We start from the raw sequence: 12,306 nt of genomic DNA on the forward strand, positions 1-12,306 counted from the left end.
CGCTAGCTGTATTGCTATATGATATTAATACTATCCAACAATCTACCGAATCGTGTTTCAAAAATAAGAAGAAATCATCGCAGCCATCACTTAGAAAAAGTGTCTAGAATATTTGGTTAAGCATTAAAAAGCTTGCATTGCCTTTTTTGAAGTCGATAATAAAGGTTTGTATTAAAATACGTGAAAATTACTGAAACAAAGTTGATGAAAATAAGGAGAAAGGCTCAGAGAATACACCATAGAAAGTGCTTGTAATCCTATGAGTAGAATTGTAGCCTTAATCCAAATAAAGATCATACATTTTATCATATAAATTTTTAAACAGTCGAAATATGTATATAACGGCAGATCCAAGCAGAAGCACTTTTTCAATAGCCTTTTTTGACACCTCAAGCGTGAGTCAAACTGTATTGTTATTTTTGTTCAGTATTGTTTGGAATTTCATCCTGAAGAGACTTCCGCTTGAACAACGTTTACAAAGCATTCAACTTCATTGCGAGAATTCACGTTCTGTATACTTGTATAAAATAATCGCCCTACTGAGCCCATTATTCGCAACACCATCACCCATCTTGGCACCCCTCGATCTTCCCAAGCGAAATCACTTCCCTCTATGGGCTCTTGAAAAGCTCCCAGAAGATCCGAAGTTTTCGAGTCAAATTATGTTCAGCGATGAGGCCAATTTCTGGCTCAATGTGTATGTAAATAAACAAAATTTCTGCATTTGGAACGAAGAACAACCTGAAGGGATCCCAAAACTGTTATTTCATCCTAAAAAACCCACTGTTTGATGTGGTTTGTTGGCCGGTGGAATCATTGCTCCATATTTTTTCAAAAAAGATGCCGGTGAGAACGTAACCGTCGATAGCGACCGTTGTCGCACAATGATAACCGACTATTTGATACCTAAAATTTAAGCTTTTGATTTCGGCAAGACGGTGATATTTCTTCCACATCGCATCCATTAATGGATTTATTGAGAGAACACGTCGGTGAACAGACAATTTCATGTTTTCAGCAACCAAGTCACACCGTTAAACTTTTTCCTGTGGGGATATGTAAAGTCTAAAATCTGTGATCTTGCTTCGAGTCAGACTTTGGAGCAAAGCATCAGGTGTTTCATTCCTCACTTACCAGTCGAAATACTCAAACGAGTCATCGTTGATTGGACTCAACTTCAAAATAGAGAAAACCTAATGCACAATTTTCATTTTATCACTAAGTAAAGATGTTCAAAATAATTTCTTTGAATCAAAGTATCGTCATTCGTCATAGTTCAGAAAAACTGAAGGGTCCGAACAAAGTGTTCTTGCTGATGGAGTTTAACTGAACATAACGCAATATCATTTAAGGGGTTATTTTCACTTGTAGTTTTGCAAGAAACCATGTCGGAGATACTAAAATAGTTCACAAAATTCGTTTATTTTCTGCCATGAAAGTGGACAGAAACACTTAATACATATGATTTCACAAACGAGGGCAGGAGGTGAATTACCAAAATCGAATAATTACTGAAATTTCTAGGGTTTACAGAGAAAGTTACACACTTTTCTTACTGAGCGATCATATAAGAAGATATGAGTTAAGCATATGCATTACAACCCATTGTAGATATCAAAGTGCTTTGAGGGAGTGTTTCGTCTGGAGACAGATTGAGATGGAATAGGAGCAAGTACTTCAAATAGAAAATAATATGCGACGAATAATTTGAGATTAAAGCTTTATGTTACTCAAAAAAAATTATCAAATAAAAGATGAGTTCCGTTGTACTGATAAACACGATTTATAAAATATGAACAAGATAGTGGAGAAATTTCTGACATATAACGGAACTTCTCTTTATATAAATTTGCATTTCAACCTTTTGAGGCCAAATTTTATTTTTGAATACACTTGAACTCAAATGTTTCACATATATTGGTGTAAGCAGTGGTTATAAAAAAAGTAATTAAAATATTGCAAAAAAATAAACAAATACTATAAATAAAAAATCTCATACGAGTACTTTTACAGGGAGAGCATCGTCCAATATATTTATTAAGCTAAAAACTATAATTTTTAAACTCATACTATGACTAGGCAAATATACGTAGTCTAAACAATTGAATATAATCTTATTACACAGAACGTTACTAATTTGATAGAAATATTTGTACAATACGATTTATATACATATGTAAATTGACAGTGGCTTTGGTAGTATTTACACAAGCAAGTAAAAATTTATAAATAAATTGAGTGAAATAAAATTAAAACTTAAAACAACAAACAAACATTGTGCTTAATAATTACGATTTTTACACGCCAACAAAGTAGAAAATACTTACAATAAAAATGCATCACAAATATTTATCAAAATTATAATTACATAACTACAAAAATGAGCGAAATTTTTGAAATTCTATTAAAAATTATAATATTTTTTGATTCGTTGCTAAATTTTTACAATTTTACAATTATTTTATTCATTCGAATTTTGAATGAGTAGAGCAATATTTCGGTAGCATGCTGGTAAAAAAAATAGGTCGACTCATTTCAAGCTCGTTACTTTGAATTCGAGTTAAAATCTGTTACTATGAATTTGAAATAATTTATTAATTCATTGGAGTTTACTTCCTAAAAGTAATGTATTGGAATACAGCAAAAAAACTTGAATAAGTCGTTAGGAATATTTGAAATCGATTGATCGATCTATCCTAAATAGAATGAACATATTTTAAGGTATTATGTCAATTTGATTTATACATAAGTGGTTTCGATATTTGCAATACAAAATAAAGTGTGAGGAAAATGAATCAAAGATTTTCAGATTTAAAAAACTTACATATGAGAATCGAGAAAAAGTGAAATTCAAAAAGAAAAATTTAAAAAATGTTTGCAAAATTTATAGAATTGAAGAAACCTTAAGATTTTCATAATTAAATAAAAATCTAAAATTCGGAAAATTTTACAATTTAAGAAATTTTAAGTTCGAAACTTTTTTTAGAAAGTTATAATTTTTCGAAATATAAAAAATTATAAGTTCGACAATTTTTAAAGGGATTTAGGAAACTTTAAATTCAAATATTCTCAAAGTATGAAATTTCATATTTAAATATTTGTGTAAAAAAAAGAAATTTCATCAGTGAAATTCAAAAATTTTACAATTTAAGAAATTTAATTTTCGAAAATATTCTAAAATTTAAAATTTAAACTTAAACATTTTTATAACTAAAGAATATAAATTTTCAATTTTCGAAGTAAAAAATTTCAGTTTCGAAAGTTTTCGGTGTTAAAAAAAACAATAGTTCAATAAATTTAGAACTAAAAAAACTTGAATTCAAAAATTCTCAATATTTAAAAATTTACAAAGTTACAAAAACGATAAGATAACAAATTTCCAAAATTTCAAATTACTTATTTTAAAAAATTTCAGAATTCATAAATATTTGAGATTGAATATTTTTAAAAAATCTTAATTATAAGATTAAGAAAGTTTATGTTCAACAGTTTTGAAAATTCAAGAAATTTTAAGTTCGAAAATTTTTAAAATTTAAAAAATCATATTTGTTATATATTATTAGAAAAAACTTCCAAATTTTAAAATAATTCGAAAACTTTCAATATTCCAAACTTCATTTTTAAAAACTTGTATAACAAAAAAAACCTTAAAACTATATAAAATTTACGTTCGAAAATTTTTCAGAATTTAAAAAATTTAAATTCAAAAATTGTTTCTTTTAGATCTATTATTATTTCAAATATTCACAAATTATCAGAATTTAAGAAAGAAGAAAATTTTCAAAGCTTAAAAATTCATATGTAAAACAATTTATAGTTACAGTAATTTTTAAGGAAAATTTAAATAAAACTTATAAAACTGTAAGTTCGAAAATTTTCAATGTTTAAAAATAGATATCTACAAATCTTTATAATTAAAGAATTTTAAGTTCGAAATTTTCCAAAATTTAAGGAAATTTAATTTTATTTCAGAAATTTTAAGTTCGTAATTTTTAAAGCTTAAAAAACAATATGAATTCTAAAATCCTCAGAATTAACAAAAAACAATTTTGTAAGTAAATAATTGTTTAACATTAAAACATTTACTTATGACTAAGTTTTTGGGATTAAACCTATTTGAAATTATGTGTTTAACGTGTAAGGAAATTTAAATTTAAAAATTTTTAGAAATAAAAATTTTCTAAAATTTAAAAACTTCATATTGAAGGATATTTAAAATTTAAGAGAGTATAGAGAAAATATTTCAAATCAAAGAAAACTTAAATTTAAGAACTCTCAGAATTTAAAAATAAATGTAAATAAAATGTTCTAAAATTTTTAAATAAAATATTGTTGAACTTCATATAATTTATTAACTATTTACTTTTTTAATTAAAATTATGTGTTTTATCAGTGGCTAAACCTTATTTAAAGTTTTTAACAAATTTCACAATTTTGCTGAGTCGAATAAATATTTTTTCAAATCCTATTTCAATGTAATTTTCAACTCTTTATGTAATGCAATTAGGTTTATTCGGTTTGTTCGCATAAATAAATGCATAAAATGTCTCCTATAAATTTTATGGTTTTCTGCGTTGAATTCTCGGGAGATTTGTTGTTGCAAATAAAGTTATACAATAGTTGAATGATTTCGAATCGAGCAAATCAGTGTCTTTACATGTCACTCTACAACTACTTATTCGTAATAAAATTCTAATGCAACCGCTTTCGAACATTGAATTGCAAGTACGAATACGACTACAAATACAAACACAAATACATAGAAATAAGTAGAGCAAAGAGAAAGCGGAAGGAAGTTAGCGCAAAATATCGAATTGAACAAGTTTTTTACAAAGACACACACATACATACAATAAACAAATACATATACATTTAAATAAACATACAAATAAAAAGACAAACAGAAAATTGTAGAAGCAACTTTATTGAATTTTATTTTATTTTTACACACACAAATACATACAACAGACCAAAGAAGACAGATGGGGAGGGGTAAGAGAAAAGTTGTAGAAGCACTAAAAGCAAATAAAGTGGAGAGAAAGAATCAAAATGTGTAAAGCAGTAGAAAAGTTTCAACTAAATCTACTACAACTACAACTAAAACAAAGATATGCAAACTAAATATAATAGTTAATACAACACACACACATATACATACAAATTACATAGCTATCAAATAGAGAGTAGAGTAGAGTAGAGTAGAGTAGAGTAGAGTATACAACAAATTTTGCAGACTACAGTTTATTAAGTATAGATTTAGGAATTTTGCTCGTACCATTGAGGCTGGGCTGTGCGTACTGTATGAAACCCTCGGAGATGTAATGGTGTTGACTGCTCGTTGTGCTGGCGCTGCAGCGCGGCCCCAGCGTCGAGGGCAGCACGCGTGCGGCGCGTATGTCGGCGGAGCGTGTGCCGGCCAGCGCCTCTTCGTCGTTCAGCGCATCCTCCTCGATGTACATGGACGGCACATCACTGCGGGCGGGTCTGAAAAAAAAAAACCAAAAACAAAAAATAGATATATATTAGTTTGGTGATTGATTAGCTTTTTCTTTAAGTAGCAAAGAAAGTGAATTTTTGAGAGTGCATAAATTGTATAGTTGGCATTAAAGTTAAATTAAAGAAAAAATTCCGTAGCATTCATAGTAGAGCTCTTGGTATTCGACTAATCGACTAACCAAATCAACAGGAAAGGGCTTTATTTGAATAATAATATTCGGTTTGCAGCATCTGGATAGTCGTAAGTGTTCGACTATTCATTTTCGACTAACCGTTTGTTGTCGACTATTCGAATAGTAAGCGTTCAACTTCTACAAACCGAAGAAAAATGAGTTCGGTAAATTTTGTATGATGATCAACCCATCTCTTAATTCGTAGTAAAGTCGTAGATTGGGAGTAATTCGCTACCGAATAAATTTCGTTCGATTTTACAACAAATTGCTGTGAAATATAATATAAGGCTTCATTTTATAGCATTTGCTTTTACTTGACTTCCGAATCTGCTAACATTCTCTTCTCATAAACATTAACCTCATGATCATTAGCACAATTCTTCACAAAGCTTGTGGCAAATAATAGCGGATTGGGGTCGCATATAAGCCTTAACTTCTTCTAAGCACATCTTTTTCTGTAGCAAGAAGTATAGAGTCTAAAAGACCATAAACAAAGTCATCAGTTATCGTTGAGTCTCTCAAGAATTTATGATTAGGAAATGATCATATTTGACTTTGATCACCTTCAGCTGGATAAGCCAATAGCTAAGGCTAGGGTCTCTGATAGGTTTTATAGTAATTTTTTTAAATTACGGATCATTGTCATCCCAAAACTCGTCTAACTCATAATTGCTTGGGTTTGGTGAGATTAAATAGCGTGAAAAGATTGGCCTAAAGTCTCAGTACCTTAACCGATTTCATTCTCCAAACTTCAACTATTGGCTCAGAATTTATTCAGCTTTGTGTTGCCTTACATACATATATTCGAATAATTGAAGTAAATTTTACAAATTGTTTATTGAATATTATTATATATTATTTCTAGTGCTGATATGATTAAGCAGGCTAACTCAGCTGTTGCTTTAGTAAGAAGTGTTGTGTTTCGTTGGCATCAGGCCTTTTTGTAATGAGCAAGTCCAAAATGAAAACGATGCTCATTGTCTTTTTGACATCAAAGGCATCATCCACCCAGAATTTCTTCCTCCTGGACAAATCGTCAACGCCAAGTTTTACGTGGAAGTCCTCAAGAGACTCAAACGAAGGATCAATCGGGTCCGACAAGACATCGCAGCCGATTGGAAGTTGCACCACGACAACGCCACGGCTCACACCGTCTCTCTTGTGAACAGCTACCTAATCAAGACCGCAATCCTAACGCTTCCGCAGCCGCTCTACAGTCCACATGTGGACCTCAGACTTTTTTTGTTTTCTTGCCTGAAAAGGCCGATGAAATGCAAGCATTTTGAGACGGCAGAGCAGATCCAAACAGCATGCTCCTCGGCTCTCAGAATGCTTTCCGTGACGCCTTCAATGTTTGGAAATCGCGCTGGCAGCGCTATTTCCACGCAGAAGGAGCCTATTAAAGAATTCTAACGATTGGTTCAATAAATTTTTTTAAATCGACTCAGTTCTATTACTTTCAGGGCAAACCCTGTAGTCGTCTATTCTCAATTAAGATGTATAATGAGACTATTATAGGCTCTCGTAGTAAATCTGTGGTTTGTGGCTTCGATAGAGATTTTTTCCTTTTTTATGCATATTTTTAGGCGAGAGCTTAAATTTTAACTGATTTTTCGAAAAAAAGATAAGACATTGCCTCGCTATTGATGGTGACGACTTTCCTGTTATTTAATGGTCAAGTTTTGACGGTTGCAACTGCGATTCCTGAATCACACGAGGATTTAATTCACCCCAATAGCGACAAATTTGTTTGTTGACGAAATCCTTAAGGCAGCGTTGGACCACATTTGAGAAGAATCTTTGGCGTGATGAACTCTTACAGTAGTCACCGGAGAAGGTGGACTTTCGTAATAATCTTGGACAATTTGTACCCAAGAAAAACGGGATGTAATGAAATAGAAAACTGAACAGGCTGAAAAAAATTGTCACAAATTAGTAAATAGACAGGACCGCCGCGAGCTGTCAAAATCACGTTATCCCTACTGGTAGACGCTTTACAATGGACAAGAAGTTAAAACAACAACAAACTAACGAAAAACGATTATATTAAAGCTGCTTTCATACATAATTATCTTCACACAGGTATCATAAAATATATCTTTGGTTCAGAGAAAAGCTAAAATTATTCTGTAGAGCTTAGCATCGCTGCACTAGAATCTTACTCGAAGCAAACGTTGGATTTTGTACTTTGATTAAAATCGTTCCTAAGGCAACGCAGCAGAATTATGAAATTTAAACTTCAGTTACAAAACCAAAACCACTGCACAGTCAGCATTTAAATAATAAACACACCAGTGTGGCTTTGTTTGGGAAAATTTTTTTAACTCAATCGCCAAACAATGAACACAGTCGATTTTTGAGCGCATTTTTGTTTTTGGTTATGTTGTTATTACCATTGTATTATGTAACCGAAAACAATGCGCAGTAATATCTTAAATAAAGCAGAAATATTTGTATAAATTACTTGCGCATTTATGACCGCATCGTTAAAGTGAAATAAAAATTTAATAAATAAACAAAAACAAAAGCAAAACGATGCCACAAACAGCGCAACCTTCATATTTTTAGATACGCATGCAGTTAAAAACAAAAATGTATATTGGAAAAATACAAGTGCGTGCGATTCGCTGTTCATCGATAGCGGCGCATTGTGATTTAAATTCATTGGTTGTTCCAACAGCAATCGCTTTTTTTTTTTTTTTTTTTATGCATTAAGTTTTATTTATTTCCTCTTTCGGAGTTATTTAAATTCTTTGCTATTATTGTTGAAAGCGCAGTCACTTGAAAAATATTGCATACTTTTGTGCGCGTAGAGCCCAAGTGGAAAGGTAGCTGGGAATTTTCGATTTAGTGAAGAGAATTTATTCAGTAGCATATAGAAGTCGTTGAAAATTTTCAAAAACAATAAAAAAACAGATTTTTTAAAATTTAAAAAAAATTTGAAATTAAAAAAAATATTTTATTCTTAAGCTTCATCGGAATAACAAGTTTTTAATAAAAATTTTACATTTTATAAAAATTAAAATCATTCATGGCCCACTCACAATTTCCTAACCAGAGTTTTTACTATTTTTGAAACCGCACACTTTATTACGATCATTGAAATTGGTGGCGGAAATCGAAGCAAACAACAACAACAACAAGAACACCAACTACGGTGACCGCTTAATGCAATAAAAACTTTGCTGCATGCCATAAACAATAGAATGTATGAAAAGACAAAAGCATTAACAACAACAAAAGCAAAGAAAATCAAGCTGACGATTTCCGTTATGTTGCGGCGGTAGCAAGCGTCAATAGCGAAACGGGAACCGTGGCGTGTCCTGTTTACATTTCGACTTTCGACTATTTCGGTTTGCCACGACTGCGTACACACGTGTGATTTTTGTAGCAACAAAAACAACATACACACACATTTATGTGACACTGTTCTGCACCTATGTGTGTGTGTGTGGCTGCGTACACAAACACAATGCAAACACCAATACAATACTCACTTCCGACAGTTATTTGAGCTGGAAAAATTATGAAACCACACAAACGAGTAAACTGACAAATACATTTACAGAGACGAGCAAACTTGGAGTGGGCCGCAGTGCCAGCGAAGCTTAAAGGTTCAGTAAATTTATCAAAGTCTTTAGTAGATAATATTTAAGGCTTTACAAACGTTTATATTTTGAATTTCCGAGTTCAGTTGCTTTCTTAATGCATAAAAATATAATTTCACGCGTAAAAAGATTTCCAAATATTCAAAAAATAAACTTTTACTTGTTTCAATTTTACTCCAGGTGAGTCCTTAAATTTTTCAGTTCATTATCGATCAGAGATGCCTTGTAAAATATTTGTATTTGTGTGTCTACTTTAAATGTTTTCTTTTGAGTACTAATGGGTAGCTTATTAATTTAAGAAACATCAGAGAAATATAGTATATCCGAAAGACCTTTAGCTTCCCTAGCGAATTTTTTTCTATCTCTTCGATCGACTGAAAGCGGCTCCCATGAAGCGGCAATTTCAGTTTGCGGAACAAGATAAAATCCTACAGAGCCAAATCTGGTGAATACGGCAGTTGATCGATGTCACTCACTGCGTTTTGGGCTTTAAATTCGGTCATAATCTTGGCTCGAGGCGAAGGTGCATTATTATCGCGTAAAATTCATGAATTTTTCTTTCACAATTCCGGTCGTTTTCGAGTAATGTTCTCACGCAAATGCCTCCGGAACAAATTCATGATGCATCAAACCACGAATATCGAAAAAAACAATGAGCAGCACCTGAAAAAAATTCAGCTTTATCGGGACAAGTTGAGCAAAAACACGATTCAAACCCAAAATATCCATCAAAATCATTCGAACGGACTCGCGAAAGGTGTCGAGCTTGCCATCTCTCTTAAACTTGTCTGGCGATTTTCAAGCACCAATATTTTCATCAGTTACCGATATCGAAAGTTGTCAGGAACGAGGCTTTGTACCACTCGAAGGCAGGTGTTTCCGATAAAACTGAGTCACCGTAAGCCTTTTACAACATTCGCAACGATTCCACACACGAAATTTGGTTAGAAATATAAACTTCTGGACAAATTCTTTGTTCGATGTTTTTATCCCTTTTAAAAATCATAACGCTCTACTGAGGTGTACCGACTTAAACAGCTGCTGTAAGCAAACTGGTTGAAAGATCGCGCTCATATTTGGCATATTAATTGCGGACATTCGTAACAACTTAGAAAAGTACAATTTTTTGAAATATCACTTACCCGGGAATTTAATAACAATTTCCGGTTGCTTTTTGTCACAATGTATGGTTCACAGAACAGTAAAGCTTCAACCAATTTATTTAAACTATGCACATTGCATCATATAGTGATGGAAATTGCACAAGTCAGAGGCCTTTAATAAATAATACTTGACATTTTTCAGGATCTCCCCCAACTGTGCAGAACACTTAGAGAGCCTGTTATCTCGAGCTAGCCGAAATCCAACCTTTGCAGTAAATTTTTCTGTTATCAGTTTATTATTTGGGTCATTTCTGAGGGATTAGAACTACTAGCTGGTAATATACATTTTGAAAATTATGAATTTGTTCTTTTCAAGAAATATTCGAAATTGCTTCATTCAATGTGGTTTTGAGCAATCTTTTCAATTCCAAATATTAATAAAAAATTTTGAGCTATTGTTGGAGCGAATCAAAGATTACTGAAATATTTTTGAGGAGTTCTTATGAGTTGACAGCCACACCAGGGGCTACGAAATTATATGCCTAAAGCGACAGCTTTGATAGAGTACAGACGCCTATAATTTGGTCGGTTTTTCGCGATCTTTTCAATGTGTCACCTCGTGCCGTGAAATAAGAAAAGTGAGTGCGCAGTACATATAAGAGACGGTTCGAATCAGCACCTCTAACGAAGCATTCTGAAGGTTCCAAATGCATTACTAACAGTCTGCAAAGTATTTAAATAAGAGTTGTACACTTGCAAAAAGGTGGTCTGATCATTAAAAAGAAAATGGAGACTTTGATGACGAACCAGGAAAGGAGAGGAATCGCATGACAACCAAAAGTGAGGACAAATCTTTTGTTCTACTTTTTTTAAAATATACCACTGTGCAGTCAAGAAGGCCAAACGGCTTTAATGAAAGCCAAAATATCAATAAAACATTTAGCGGCAACAGAAGATTTCATTCGGCTACTCCAACATACCAGGAGGTCACTTCCTGTAGAATATGTGGAAAATTTAGTTGCAAGTTTGCTTTAATAGACAATGCGTGGGATTGGAGCGTATATTGAACAAAGCTAGCTACAACAAAGCAATGTATTTTCTATAATTACAACATTTTTCCCAATAAAGGAGACTTTGGAAAACGAAAACATTATTTTTAACGCGCTGGTTATTTTTGATATAATTATCGCCCGTCAACTATTGAACTAGGAATTTCGTGTGAGTCAAACACAAACCGAAAACACTGTTAACTGGGTTGCCGCCATTGTTCGCACACATGATTTGTACATAAGCAAGTGGTCGCTGCCCAGTAGATACAAACAGCATTGCACAATCCACACACCACAATGCATGTGTATGTATGTGTGCATATCCACTAGCTCAACTGTGTTATCATAACGGAACACAATCAATGCGAGCACCGCGCGCACCCTAGGCAGTCCAATAAAAATGGAAGTGAACATCAATTTAATCAAGAAATTGACTCAATTAATGTAATTGAACGGAGTACCGGCTGCGGCGCTGGACCGAGCGGGCTGAGCAAGCATCATGCGCTATCAAATGAGAGGAGTTAGATGGAAAGCGAACTAGTCGACAATAACGGCATATTTGGCAAGCGGAATTTGTGTGCAAGCAATATTAGACATGTGTGCGTAGATGGAGGAGTATGTGTGTGTGTTTATGGTTGGGTGCCTGTGTAAAGTTGATGTGCGAAATTTTAGACAAATTCAATTGGAGCAACGAAAAATTTCAAAGCAATTTGCATAAAATCATATTTCGACGATTAAGTTTCGGCAGCAAGGCAACTAAAATTGCGCAAATGTGAAGGTATGGCATAGACTAACTGTTAATGAATGCACATAAGTAGCTTACAAGCGAAATTTATGGGCTTGTGTATTTTTCTGGAACCTAAGCGGGTCACAAATT

The 12,306-nt window shown here is 32.8% G+C and overlaps 1 protein-coding gene across 2 annotated transcripts in view; it reads right to left on the minus strand.

Annotated features, from left to right (window-relative positions):
• The window catches only part of LOC120776053 (hemicentin-1), a 203,808-nt gene that overhangs the window by 11,216 nt on the left and 180,286 nt on the right, over positions 1 to 12,306 (minus strand). For both annotated transcript variants that reach the window (XM_040106524.1, XM_040106514.1), the window contains exon 15: positions 5,276 to 5,484. In XM_040106524.1, the coding sequence (XP_039962458.1) occupies positions 5,276 to 5,484 (209 nt within the window). The remainder of the gene's footprint in view (positions 1 to 5,275; positions 5,485 to 12,306) is intronic.

This window comes from Bactrocera tryoni, chromosome 1 (genome assembly GCF_016617805.1).
Source record: "Bactrocera tryoni isolate S06 chromosome 1, CSIRO_BtryS06_freeze2, whole genome shotgun sequence".
Taxonomy (NCBI): domain Eukaryota; kingdom Metazoa; phylum Arthropoda; class Insecta; order Diptera; family Tephritidae; genus Bactrocera; species Bactrocera tryoni.